The sequence below is a fragment of the Felis catus genome, chromosome E2 (assembly GCF_018350175.1).
Source record: "Felis catus isolate Fca126 chromosome E2, F.catus_Fca126_mat1.0, whole genome shotgun sequence".
Classification (NCBI taxonomy): domain Eukaryota; kingdom Metazoa; phylum Chordata; class Mammalia; order Carnivora; family Felidae; genus Felis; species Felis catus.
The window spans coordinates 43,397,045-43,411,349 of record NC_058382.1 but is presented as its reverse complement, the minus strand read 5'-3'; the positions used below and the strand labels follow the sequence as shown (position 1 = coordinate 43,411,349).

General features: G+C 46.8%; 3 protein-coding genes across 6 annotated transcripts in view; 2 read left to right on the top strand and 1 right to left on the bottom strand.

Moving 5' to 3' along the window:
- Positions 1-4,627, bottom strand: part of DUS2 (dihydrouridine synthase 2) — a 49,694-nt gene extending 45,067 nt beyond the window's left edge. The window contains exon 1 of one of the 4 annotated variants that reach the window (XM_023246134.2): positions 4,489-4,627. The gene's annotated coding sequence lies outside the window, so the exon portion shown is untranslated. Of the gene's footprint in view, positions 1-3,994; positions 4,392-4,421 lie in introns of those variants that run through there. The other 3 variants (XM_023246130.2, XM_045046646.1, XM_023246131.2) reach the window with 3 other exon arrangements.
- On the top strand, positions 4,571-6,434 carry DDX28 (DEAD-box helicase 28). The gene has a single exon (XM_003998148.6). The coding sequence runs from the start codon at positions 4,571-4,573 to the stop codon at positions 6,188-6,190; it is 1,620 nt and encodes a 539-aa protein (XP_003998197.3). The 3' UTR covers positions 6,191-6,434.
- A 2,445-nt stretch (positions 6,435-8,879) lies between these two features.
- DPEP2NB (DPEP2 neighbor) lies at positions 8,880-11,165 on the top strand. The gene is made up of 2 exons (XM_011290095.4): positions 8,880-9,078; positions 10,214-11,165. Exons 1-2 carry the CDS (start codon positions 9,012-9,014, stop codon positions 10,510-10,512), a joined length of 366 nt encoding a protein of 121 aa, XP_011288397.1. The 5' UTR covers positions 8,880-9,011; the 3' UTR covers positions 10,513-11,165.
- The last annotated feature ends 3,140 nt before the right edge of the window (positions 11,166-14,305 follow it).

Sequence of the window (14,305 nt, the reverse complement as noted above, 5' to 3'; positions counted from 1 at the left end):
CATGCTCTGTCTCTCTCTTCGCAAAAATAAATAAACGTTAAAAAAAAAAAATAAAAAAAAGATGTGGTACACACACACACACAATGGAGTATTACTTGGCAATCAGAAAGAATGAAATCTTGCCATTTGCAACTACATGGATGGAACTAGAGGGTATTATGCTAAGCAAAATTAGTCAGCCAGAGAAAGACAAATATCATATGACTTCACTCATACGAGGACTTTAAGAGACAAAACAGATGAACATAAGGGAATGGAAGTAAAAATAACATAAAAACAGGGAGGGGGACAAAACATAAGAGACTCTTAAATACAGAACACAAAGACAGGGTTGCTGGAGGGACTGTGGGAGGGGGGATGGGCTAAATGGGTAAGCGGCATTAAGAAATCTACTGAAATCATTGTTGCACTATATGCTAACTAACTTGGATGTAAATTAAAAAATAAATAATTAACTAAATAAAATTAAATAAATACGTAAATAAAAATGAAGTGCCTTGTACCTCCAGTTTTGGTTACAGAGCAGACAAATGCCACCCCACTCTCTTGCTCACCCAGTAAAGGACTGTAAGCTCTTTATCCTACTCAAATGAGAGCTACCACTTGAGTGAACAAGATTCAGATAAGAAAGCAGCAGGAGATGAAGTTGAAGCCAGATTCTGGAGAGTGACTAGGAGATAAGCTGTAGGCCATGGGCATCCATTGATGGCTTTTGAGTCAAGGGGTGACACGGCCATGGCTGTGCTTAGGAAGATCACTTGCACAACAGACGATGGGCTGGAGGGTAAAGGACAGGAAGGAGATAAGGAGTTGGATTAGAAAGAAGGTGAAATAGTCTAGGCATATAATGACAAGAGCTGAAAAGAAAATGGCCAGTACTTATACAACAGCACTGATGTAGGCTGGGAAATGAAAGAACAGGGAGGGAATACTAATAGCCACTTTTCATTTTTATAATGCCTTGCAATTCTCAAAATGCTTTATTTATAAGTATTGTGATTCTCAAACCTGGCAGCACATTAGAATCATCTGAAAGGCTTAAAAAAATACCAATGTTCAGGGGCACCTGGGTGGTTCAGTCGGTTGAGTGTCCAACTTCGGCCCAGGTCTGATCTCATGGTCCGTGAGTTCAAGCCCCGCGTCGGGCTCTGTGCTGACAGCTCAGAGCCTGGAGCCTGTTTCAGATTCTGTGTCTCCCTCACTCTCTGACCCTCTCCCGTTCATGCTCTGTCTCTCTCTGTCTCAAAAGATGAATAAACATTTAAAAAAAAATTTTTTTTTTAAATACCAATGTTCAGGCCTTACCCCAAACGAATTAAGTCAGAATGTAAACTCCTGTTTTGTTCACTGTCTCTTTGAATAGTACCCAGCACATACATGGTGCTCAGGAAATAGTTACTGAATGAATAAATGAATGAATGACTGTACCATTATCAGCTGAGATCCAAGGGACAATTGTGTTGAAAACTTACGGAGTAACCAGGCAATATGAATTACCATGGCAGCCCTGGGACAAAATACTACCAAGTTAGGCCCCTACTCCCAGGAGCTTACATTCTTTCCACAATAAGTAAACCTTTCTTATTTCTAGAGCACTATACTATAAAACATGTATCTCAATAACAACTAGAGGTTACTCAATGTCTGCTGTGAGCAGAAGGAAAAGAAAGGGGACTTATTCAGTGGCTGATGAACTGAGAAGAAATTAAGGGTCATAGGCAGAGACCAGCTCAGACAGATTCCAATCCTTATGAGATTCTGAGTTAATCATATTGTAAGGGCTCAAGCATGATGAGAAAGCAGCCATATACTAACCAGCTTCCCTGCCCCAAATATTTGGACAGAACCCAAATGCAAGTACATACCTATGTAGTATTCTTTTCTGATAATTCTTTTAATGTATCTGTTCCGGCTTTGTGCAAATCAAGTCTTTGTTTTACATCTGAAATAAGCAGTGGCACATGCAAATGGATAAAACCTGTTGAGTTAGATATACATAGCTAAGAAACAAGGAGCCCTGAGTCCTTGAAAAGAATCATAAAAGTAGTATAGAATTACAATCTGTCTGACCACTCATTCAGAGTGTCAACAAAGATATGGGCAATTCTAGTTGTTACAGCAGTTCTTTGTATCAAATTCAGAATCTGCCAGTTACCTATAGGTCCTAGTTCTGCCTTCTGGAATGGTATACCTCACAGCATACCTCATCTTCTCTTCTCTTCTTTTCTTTTCTTTTCTTTTCTTTTTAATGTTTATTTATTTTTGAGAGAGAGAGAGAGAGAGAGAGCGCGCACGCGCATGGGCAGGGGAGGGGCAGAGAGAGGGAGACAGTATCCAAAACAGGCTCTGCGCTGACAGCAGAGAGCCCAATGTGGGGCTCAAACTCACAAACTGTGAGATCATGACCTGAGCCAAAGTCAGACACTTAACCAACTGAGCCACCCAGGTGCCCCGATCTCTTTTCCATCTGGTATACTGCCCAAATACATGAGGACAGTTTTGTACTCCCTAAACTTCTCTTCTCCAGCTTCACTCTCTTGAATCACTTTTTCTTGCGTTTACGATTTTCAGGGTCCCCAACGTTCCTGATCTCAAGGGCACAGCAAGCAATGGCATCAGTGTACTTGGCTACAGATTCTGGGGATGAGGCGGACTCAGTGCAAGAGCTTCCCAAATGTGCCTACCTAAAGGGAAAGCACATGTACCTCAGCCTCTCTTCAGTCCTCATCCTGTATGCAGGGTTTCTCAACAACTCACTATTCATGTATTGGTCAGATAATCATTTTTTTTAGGGGCTTTCCTATGCATTGTACAATGTTTAGCAATATCCCCAGCCTCTACCTACTAGATGCCAGTAGCAACTTCCCAGATGTGACAACTAAATATGTCTCCAACCTCTGTAAAATCTCCTGGGGCGGGGGGGGGGGGCGGGCAGGTAGGGAGGGAAGGATGCAAAATCACCCTCACTACAGAGTCACTGCTCTATCCAACGACTCTGTTCCCTGTTACTACTCAAAACTCTCTCCTCTGCTGATTCAACGGGTAACTCTCCAGGAAGTCTACTTATATATCAAAATGGCATTTGAAAATGTAAAAGTATTTATCTTTTTGGAAACAACATTTGTTGGCGAGGCTGTGGAGAAAAAGGAACCCTCCTGCACTGTTGGTGGGAATTCAAACTGGTATAACCGCTGTGGAAAACAGTAAGGAGGTTCCTCAAAAAATTAAAAATAGAATTGCCACATGACCCAGCAATTCCACTACTGGGTATTTACCCAAAGAATACGAAAACACTAATTTGAAAAAATATATGCACCCCTATGTTTATTGCAGCATTATTTACAATAGCCAATCATGGAAGCAACCTAAGTGTCCCTTGATATTTGAATAAAGAAGACCATAAACACACACACACACAATGATACATATATATACATATATATATGATATCATATATATACATATATATATCATATATATATGTATCATTGTGTGTGTGTTTATATATCATATATATGATATATATCATATATGTACATATATGATATATATCATATATATACATATATGATATATATCATATATATATAATTCAGCAATTAATAAAGAATGAAACCTTGCTATTAGCAACAACATGGATGGATGAATGATCTAGAAAGTATAATGCTAAGTGAAAGAAGTCAGTCAGAGAAAGACAAAAAAGACATGGGGGGTTTGTAACCTAAACATCTGAATTCAAGTAAAATATTGCGTCTGACTAGGGCTACGTGAGGCAACCCACATATCTGATCACTCAGCAGAGTAGAAGGACCCTCCTCACCACTATTCAAGCAATTTAGCTATCTGACTGGGATGCTGGTAGAGGTGAGCAGACTGCAAGAATGTAAGGTTCAGAATGAAAAGTTGGGAGTGGTGGCAAGAGAATGGAGAGTGAAAAAGAAGGGGAAAGGTATAAAGAGAAGGGTCTGCTTGAAATAAAGCCTGAAGGTCTTACCTCCCACTTCACAAAGAGGCCATCAGCTTGCCCTCTCGGCTCTTAGCTCTCGGCCAAGAGGAATGGGAGTGCCTAGATCTAAGACATCTGGCTCTTGTCCCCCAGGCCTGACCATTCATTCAGAGTCTCAACAAACATTTACTACCAGACCTTGCGCGTGGACCGTATTTGGGAAGGCATCACCGCACCCTCCGAATTTGCAGGAGGAGACCAGCACTGGACAAGTCATCAAAGGTGCGGTGAGAGCGAGAAAGGAGAATGGCAGGGATCGGACACCCGATCACCAGAAGCCCTCCGCCCTCTGGTCCAAGAGGCCAGGCCTCCATCGCCGCTTATCGCCAGACCCGGGAGCCTGCCTCCATCGCACCCTTTTCCCCAAGGTTGGTCCGGGTCTGGATGTCACCAACCCCGGTTCAGACCTACAGACCTCACCACAGTTGAACTTTACAGATTCCCCCTCCTTCCTCACGGTTCGCCGACTCCGCAAGCCTTACTGAGCCACGCCAGACACCGTCCTCGAGGCTCTTGCGCGCCCGTGACGTCATTGCCGTGCGCCTCTCCTACACCAAAGGGACTATGGATCTCACACGGCCGCCGCGGATGGTGTGGCTCGCATCTCGGTTACTTCTCGCTCCTCGACGAGGCCTGGTGGTCCGCCGTCCCGACGAGCCTTTGCCCGTGGTGCGCATCCCGCGGGCTCTACAGCGGCGGCAGGAACAGCGGCAGAGCGGGCGGAGCCCCCAGCGGCTGGTGTTGGCGCGACCTGGCCCGCTGCTGATCTCAGCGCGGCGGCCAGAGTTGAACCAGCCGGCGCGCCTCACGCTGGGCCGGTGGGAGAGCGCGCCACTAGCTTCGCGTGGCTGGAAAAATCGGCGCTCCCGCCGGGACCACTTCTCCATCGAGCGTGCGCAACACGAGGCGCCGGCTCTTCGGAACCTCTCGTCCAAGAGCAGCTTCGCGGATCTGGGTCTGGAACCTCGCGTGCTGCGTGCTCTACAGGAGGCTGCTCCTGAAGTCGTTCGGCCTACAACCGTGCAGTCAAGCACCATCCCCTCCCTACTTCGCGGCTGCCACATCCTTTGCGCGGCGGAAACCGGCAGTGGCAAGACTCTCGGATACCTACTACCTCTGGTTCAACGGCTCTTGGGCCAACCAAACCTGGACTCCCATAGTCTGCCTGCTCCTCGAGGTCTGGTCCTTGTGCCTTCGCGAGAATTAGCCGAACAGGTGCGGGCCGTGGCGCAGCCCTTGGGCAGCTCCTTGGGCCTTCAGGTGCGGGACCTAGGGGGAGGCCATGGCATGAGTAGGATCCGAATGCAACTGTCCAAACAACCTCCAGTAGATGTACTAGTGGCCACTCCAGGGGCTTTATGGAAGGCCTTGAAGAGTCAACTAATCAGCCTGAAGCAGCTCTCCTATTTGGTATTGGATGAGGCAGACACGCTTTTGGATGAAAGCTTCCTGGAACTAATGTACTACATCTTGGAGAAGAGCTATATAGCAGAAGGCCCAGCTGACTTAAAAGACCCCTTCAATCCCAAAGCTCAGTTAGTGCTGGTGGGGGCCACATTTCCCGAAGGTGTAGGCCAGCTGCTGAGTAAAGTTGCCAGCCCAGACTCTCTGACCACCATTACCAGCTCCAAGCTCCATTGCATCATGCCTCATGTCAGACAGACATTTATGAGGCTGAAGGGAGCAGAGAAGGTGACTGAATTAGTGCAGATCCTCAAGCAACATGACAAAGTATATAGAACTGGCCCCTCCGGAACTGTTCTAGTGTTTTGTAATAGCTCAAGCACTGTGAACTGGCTGGGATATATTCTGGACGATCACAAAATCCAACACCTAAGGCTGCAGGGACAAATGCCAGCCTCAATGAGGACCGGTATCTTCCAGTGCTTCCAGAAGGGCTCCCGAGACATTCTTCTCTGCACAGACATAGCCTCTCGGGGCCTGGACAGCTCCCACGTAGACCTAGTTGTCAATTATGATTTCCCCCTCACTCTGCAAGACTACATCCACAGAGCTGGGAGGGTGGGCCGCGTAGGGAGTGAGGTGCCTGGCACTGTCATCAGCTTTGTAACCCATCCCTGGGATGTAAGCCTGGTTCAGAAGATTGAGCTGGCAGCTCGCCGGAGGAGAAGCCTTCCAGGACTAGGGTCCTCAGTGAGAGAGCCTTTGCCCCAGCAAATCTGATGGCAGCCGGCTTAAATATGATGACATTAACAGGGATCCTTCCCTTTGTCCTGGGTGGGTGAGCACACTTATCATAGGATGCCCTGGGCTGCCCAGTCACCCCCCCCCTGAAGCCCTGGTGAGCTGCTATCTGGCTTCCAAAGGTAAGATGTGGCCAGATGTAGAGAATGAGCTACTGAGGATGATTCCTTGTGGGCTTTCACATGACTCATGAAAAATAAAGTAGATTTTTGTCTTTGTATTATGTCATAGTTTCTAACAGTAAATGATGTGTTCACTGGATTGTGAGAAGATTCACACTCCAGACTACCACACCTAGGACAGAGGCTCTTTCAGTTGCTGTTTGAATTAATAAACGTTTAGATTTTATTTCCTGCCCCCAAAACATCCATTAAGCCCCCAGAGAAGAGAAAGGGGATGTGACTAGCAGTACAGAGATTTTCTTCACCAACAGTGCACATGGCAAGCTTGGGCATTCTTGGTGAAATCTTTCTGGGAAGTACTGGCAGAAGAATAAAAAACAGGCTGACACAAAAGTATTGCTTGGTGTGCATTTCCAGGCTCTACCTTCTTTCTCATCTCTTCACGGCAGGGAAAGAGAAGAGAAACAAAAATGTTTACAAAATTGGCAAAATAAGCATATAGCTTCCTCTCACTATCTCCTAGGTTCCGGCTTCTGCAGCATTATATAAGCCTAAGTAATGCTGAGTAAAGCTAAGTAAAGCTGAGGTCAAATATAATACTGCACAAAACAACTTAAAAATACTTACACACTGAAACAGATAAGGAAGCAGAGAACAGAAATGGGCCCATGGCAATCTTTGCCAGAAGACAATGTTGTACTAAATGTATAATCATAGCTCTCTTTTTCATGTGAGGAAACTTGAGGCTCAGAGGGATAAAACAACTTGCTCAAAATCACACGCGTAAGTATGATAGAATCTGGTCTGCACTGGGGGTTATTTACCAACTTTTAATAGTGCCCACTTGAACTCTCAAAAGCAACCCAATTTGGACAAAATTTGGTCACTCTGTCCATGAATCAGTGTGGCAAAACTGCCCAGGAGGCTTGTCTAAAGTACAGATTCCAGGGGCCCCTGGCTGACTCAGTCACTAGAGCATGCGACTCTTGATCTCAGGGTTGTGAGTTCAGGCCTCACAATGGACGGAGAGATTACTTAAAAATAGTCTTTTTTTTTTTTTTTTTTTTTTAAAGTACAGATTCCTGAGCTCAGAACCATTTGTCTATGCCATTCTGCTTTCCCCAGAGACCCAGCCAGGTCCTGATAAGGTATCAGTAACCCCACCAGGTCAGAGTGATGTTCCCAGACAATAATCTCTCTGGAGCCTTGGAGAATCTAAGTGGTCTTATGCTGGCCCACCTGCCAGAATGAACCTCCTCCAGAGCTCTCCCCTTCACATTTTACCTCCTAGCACTCCCTAGGGGCAGACCTGATTTTGTGTGTCCTAACTTGCATCACACTAATTCAAGCAACTTAGGAATAGAAAATGATGTGGTTCTCAACCAGGGTTGCCCAACCTGTAAAATAGTGGTCTAATCATTCTCTACCTCCGGGACATATCTCCTTCCCAACTGCCCCAGGAAACAAGCATCCCATCTTTGCATGTTCGAGGTCGGCAACAGGGGGCCCCCTCACAAAGAAGGTTATCTCTCATTGCTAGGAAGTCCTTGGCTGCACTGTATCAAAGTCGGGCCCAAATATGGTTCCTTCCTATAGGCCTGATCAGGCTAAGGGCAGAGTTATCTATTTACTCCTCCTCTCAGGAGGATCCAGCCAACCCAGTAACACCTCTTCACAGTTTGACCACGTTTTTCACCTGGACTTCTCCTAAGCCCATCCTAAGCTTCATCCTTTCATGGCGGTAGTAGCATTGTTAATACAGTATTTGCCTTTTGGGGGGAGAGATGAATGTAATGATTAGGTTGTCATTTTGTGTTATGTCATTTTGTCATGAATTTGTTTTGAATTTTATATTAAAATGGGCCCACTATTCCCACTTTGTGAAGCCATTCAGGACCCTCATTTTGCCTTGGAACACGTTTGATATCTCTCCCAGTGTCACTTTGAAATGTGATGAGCTTGCCCACACATTTCTATCGGGTATAAATCCAGAGCCCAACATGAAGCCCTACCGTCCAGCAGAACACTTCTCTACTACCTGTGGAACCTTGGCTAGGCCCCTTAACCTCCTGGTTTTTTGAGCCCTCAGTTGTAAAAACGTGAGGGGTATGTGAATTTACATTTGGGGCACGACAAGTTCAGTAAGAGCTTGTCTTTGCTTTTATTATTCCCAGCTGGAATGTCTTCCCTCAGCTCTCCATGGGTCCAAATCTAACTTGTCTTTCAGGCCCACTGCCAAGGAGCCTTCCACACAAATTTCTGCCTGTCTAGCTATTGAATACTTAGGGTCAGTACCATACAACCAGGCTGTGTCTTAGGTTAATCTTTCCTCTCAAGCCAATGGCAGAATGTGGGTTTCTCTTGCCCTCTTTTGGTCCCTGGGGCTGTGCCGGCCTATAGGTATGCTCCACGGGGAGTGGCTGGGTGAGGAGAAAGATGGGAGGGCCCAGGCAGAGTGTTCCTCTGCCTCCACTCTGCTCTCCTCCATTAAAACTCAGAGAGCCTAAAAGCTGCCCCTCAAGTCACAGATTCCTTATGTGACCTCACTGGGTAGTGATGACCTCACAGGCCTTTTCACAGTTACCATGACAGGGTAACTACACAAACGTGGTGCTTTCAGGAAAGCTTCCCTACCAGTTCTCTACCAGATACCAGTCTGTTTGGATGCCTGAGAGAGAATGTCTGACCGGATCTTCTATATTCATTCTAATTTGTCCTCTGTCCCCTGGGAGGGCAGCACAGCAGGTGAGCGTAGGCCAGGCATCTGTACAAGAGTCACTGGTGTACACACAACTTCACATGGCTGCCACGTGTTGCTTTGGGGCTTGCCCGCCACACCTCTGAGCTTCTCCAACTGTAAGTAATAGCCCTCAGGGACCTACAGTGTTCCTGCTCATTGCCGAAGACACGTAAAATGTCATCCCTGGGCAACTATTCAGAAAGCTTCTAAACTTCATAATTGTAGCTTTCCCTTTTGGGCTACAAGTTGCCTCCATTCTGACACTTTCCTGATCGGCCTCTTAGCAAAAGTCGAGCGAATTTTTATTGGCAAGTAAGAAATGGAGCAGTTTGAGGAAGGACCGTTGAGGTCCGCTCATGAACCTCCCCTTCAAACCCAGGCACCTTCACCATGCTGTCGTGTAAACATCCACATGGGGCCCCTCAAACACACCCCAGACGGAGCTGCTGAGTATTAGGGTAAGGGTGGTGGTGTCATGTGCACGGGCAGAACAAAAGAGCCAATGAGAGTGATGAAGTGATACCAAGACTGGAGGGTTGATGAAATGGTGTCCCAGGAGGTTGGGTTGATGTAAGCCTAGACTTGCTACCCAGAATCTGTCTTTGAACCTCCTGATCATTCTGCCTTAGTATTTGGCCATTTTCTAATCTAGATAAAAATATTAGAGGGCTAGAGGACAGTGTGGTTGAAACAGGCAGTATGAATGGGGCCCAAGAGGAGTTGCCCAAGAGGAGATGGGAGGGTTTCTTAATCCATTTATTTTAGGTTATTTTTTCCAACACTTGAAAGGTATTTCCATTAAAGCTTCAGAAGTTATAGACCTTAGGAATTTCCCCCCTATGGAAGGGAAAGATGGAGGGGATCCTGGTTGCAACTGTTTTCAGGCTCTACTGTTTCCTCTGAGAATGGGGAACAGATTTCCAGGTCTCCTGCTGCTGCCATGAGCTCCAGAGAATCACCTTTGCAGCCATGTTCCTTCTCTAGGGGACTCATTGGGGTGACTGGCCAAGGCTGTGTTTTGAATACCAAGCAGATTAAAGGTCTTCAGCCAGAAACTGGGAGAGACATGAGAGGGTAGGTCCTGGCAGGACACTGTATACAGCAGAAATGACTGATTAGATCTGATTTTCTTTCCAACAGCAGGGGCTCCCTCTTCTCCTACACCTGGTCACTACCATGTCCTCTACCGAGGGTGTGGAGAAACCCAGGTGGGCTGGCATGGGGAGACGTACTGCCTGGTTGGTGGCTACCGGACCTATGGGGATGCTCCTGTGGCCACCCCAGCAAAGACGGAAGCAGAGAAACCAATTCCCAGCCAGGCTCCCAAAAGACGTCGAGCTACGGCAGAGTCAAATAAAGACGTAGGTTGCTCCAGCCCCAAAATTCGGCGATTGAAGCATGGTGGCAGGAGGATGACCCCAAAGAAGCTTGCTGACTGAGCCACTTTACAGGAATGGCAAACATTTAACTGCCTAAGACAGCTAATGCCTCTTCCTGAAGTGACCCCCCCACTGCCCACCACTGGAGATCAGAACCTGAGCCATTCTGTCTGAGCCTTCTTCAGCCAGGAGCCTCCTTCCATACTAACTGGCCATGGGCAAGGAGCCATAGAAGCTGAGGTTTGAAATGAAAGCCTGCTCTGAACATCCCAGAGCCAAAACTGGCCTGGAAGAAAACCTGATGTTTCTCCACTCAATCCTGTAGAGTCCCTTCTCGGGAAGAAGAAAGCAAAGTTTGCACTCTTTGAACCAAGGAGGATGCAGGAGCAGAGGGAGGGTTCAGAGTGGCCTTAGCAGGGACTCAGTCCATCAGATGGACTCTTGCCCTGAGTCATTGCCAGCAGTCACCAATTAAACCAAGAGGAGCTGGACTTTTTTAAACTGAAAAAGGCAATCTGGGTCTACCCAGGGAGCCTCTTGTCTGGAGTGGCAGGAGGCAGAATAAGGAAACCCAGGAAGACCCACTCCCCAGAGCAGGAAGAAAATGGAGAGGTGGGTGGCACCACCACTGAGGCTCACGCGCTCCTTCATTCCCAGTCCTTCTTAGCCCCAGTAGGATTTCTTACTGTTCAATAAAATGGTTTTCTCTAACATATTTGACTTGAAATCCAGCTTGTCCAAGGCCAGGCCCCAAATCTCCCTTTTCCCTTGAAGTACATTTCCACATGGGGTATCTGGTGCTCTAACACCTTCTGCCTCCAAAAAAGACCCGTGAGTGCAGCTTCTAACTGTGTGGCTACCATAATGACAGCCGTGCAAATTGGGGCAGGACACAGGCAGGTTCTTTAGGAGCCCAAGGGTGGCTGGGTGGTTCAATTGGTTAAACGTCTGATTCTTCATTTCAGCTGAGGTCATCATTTCACAGTTCGTAAGACTGAGCCCTGTGTCGGGCTGCATGCTGACATCAGGGAGCCTGCTTGGGATTCTCTGTCTCCCTCTCTCTCTCAGCCCCTCCCCGGCTCATGCTCTCTCTCTCTCTCTCTCTCTCTCTCTCTCTCTCTCTCTCTCTGTCTCTCTCTTGCTCTCGCTTTCACTCTTGCTCTCACTCTCACTCTCTGTTGCTCACTCTCTCTCTCTCTCTCAAAGTAAATAAATAAACTTTAAAAAATGGTGAGCTTGGGGCGCCTGGGTGGCTCAGTCGGTTAAGCGTCCGACTTCGGCTCAGGTCACGATCTCGCGGTCCGTGAGTTCGAGCCCCACGTCAGGCTCTGGGCTGATGGCTCAGAGCCTGGAGCCTGCTTCCGATTCTGTGTCTCCCTCTCTCTCTGCCCCTTCCCTGTTCATGCTCTGTCTCTCTCTGTCTCAAAAATAAATAAAACGTTAAAAATTTTTAAAAAAAATGGTGAGCTTGATGAGAACTTCCCCCTGTTGTGTGTGTGTGTGTGTGTGTGTGTGTGTGTGTGTGTGTGTGTTTGTAAGGAGATGGGAGGCAGGACTGAGAAGATGTTCTGTGTGTCAATCCACTATCCAATTTATTCAACAAATATTTATTGAGCACCTGCTAGTTGCTTGGAGTATATCAGTGAATAAGATGATTGAAACCCCTCTCTTCAAAATACCCACAAACTAAAGAGACAAGTAAATTTATATAGTTTAAATTATTCCTGCTATAAAGAAAAGTAAAATAGGATATGAGTATAGTGTGATGAGGGGGTGCTAGGTTCCACAAGGTAAGCAGGGAAGGCTTCTTTGAGGAGGTGACAGTGAAGATGTGAGGGAATCCTGTGAAGAGCTGGAAGGAAACTATTTTTGGAGGAGGAAATGGCAAGTGCAAAGACCCTGAGGTAGGAATGAGGCTGGCCTGTTCTAGGACCAATAGAAAGGTCAGTGTGGGCAGAGAAGAAAGAGAAGAAAGAGATGGTTGGAAAAGTAGACATGGGCCAGACCATAGCAGGCCTTGTCAGCCATGTTGAGGAATGTGGATCTGAAGTGTGAGGGGAAATCCTAGGTGGGAGTTGAGCAGAGTGGTGAAATGATCAGATATAGATGCTAAGAAGGTCATTCCAACTACTGTGTGCCATGGCAGTGAGGTGCTGGCTGTTACCGATAAATGTCTCTCTCAGCAGTTACGGGGACAATTGGTCCCGGGGAGTGGGGGTGAGAGAAGATGATCAGAGAAGAAAGAGCACAGGGTGTGTGTGGGCCTCTGTGCTAGGCCCACCCGCCTCAGCATCCCACATCAAAAGGGGGCACTGTCAGCAGCATGTAGCCCTCAGGCCCAGATGAAGCCACTCACCCTGTGGATGGCACACACACCCTCAAGGGCCATAACAGCGAGGGTCTTGCTCCTCCCTAGACACCCTCAAGGCCAGGAAAGGTCCCGATAACTTAAGGAGTTTCCCTAACCTGGGTTAGAGGAAGGAGGCACAGGCCCTGCCTGGGGCATTCCCACTTTGAGTCTCAACTAACCCACAAAAGACAGCTAATGCCTCTTCCTGCAGCAGCTCCCACTCCCTCCCACTGGAGATTAGAACCTTATATTGCTGACACTTGGTGTGACTGAGGAAGATTTGCGATCCTAGAGGAGTCAGGTAGGTTGGCAGTTCCCAAACATGAGGCAAACAGATTCACCTGGGGCTCCGAGGAAAACCAGAGATCCCCAGCACCTGTATCAGTCCTACTGAATACATTTTTAGGGTGGGATCTGGACATCTGCAGTTTTACATTTTTCTCATAATCATGATTTCATAGCAAATACAAGTGACCGAGGAACCTGTAAAAGAACACCATGGAATACAATCAGCAAATTCCAAGACAGAAAACTCTAAATGACAAAGGACATGATTTTTTCAACAAATAAATTGCAAGGAAGAAAGAGGAGGAACAACAACAAATGCAATGCAGTTGGCTTTATCTACATTATAATGAAAACAATTATTTAAAAATTAGGCAACCAGGGAAATTTGAACAGAATAGATAATTGATGATATTGAGGAAGTATTGTTGACTCTTTTAGGTGCCATAACGTTATGGTAGTTGTCTTTTAAAAGAAGCTGTTATCTTTTAGAGATGCAACTTAAATATGGAAGGACTAAATGTTTGATTTGCCTTAAAAATATTCTGTAGAAGGGGATGAGTAAGGTACAAATGAAACAAAATGGGCCATCCATGATTGTTGAAGCTGGATGGTTGGTACATAAGTGTTCAATACACTCTTCTACTTTATGTTTGAAATTACCCTAATAAATAAATTAAATTGAAAGTAACCCTAAGTTTAAAAAGGTGCAGCATCAGGTACAGCCAGATGTTCAGCCAGATTTGGAATCAGTGAGGACTCGGGTGGTCAGCGTCATAGGGTAAACTAGCTGGCGGGAGCCACGGCAGCCAGGCAGAGGAAGGCAGAGTTCCTGCATAAAAACAGGAGGCACGGAGGGCTCTGAGGCAGGGTGTGCCGTGTAGCATGTTGTTGCAGATCTGACAGGCCTCAGAGACAAGCACGCTAGGTTGAGCAAAGAGATAGCATGTCTGAGCTTGAGGCTAAACGACAAATCACACACGCCAGATGGTAGATGTTTGTTTGATCAGAGCTGGTTCCCGACACCTGGTGTCCACACAGCCCACCCTTCTGGATGCTTATGTCAGCAGATGTGGTAGACAACTGAAGACTCGTCCAGCCCCCTCACTGCGTATCCCAGTAAGGGGCCAGCTCCAGGGGCTGATCAGCAGTGAATGTCTAGACAAACAGATGATGTAAGGGGCTTAAAGCCCCTCCTGGTGAGAGAGGCAGCAGCTG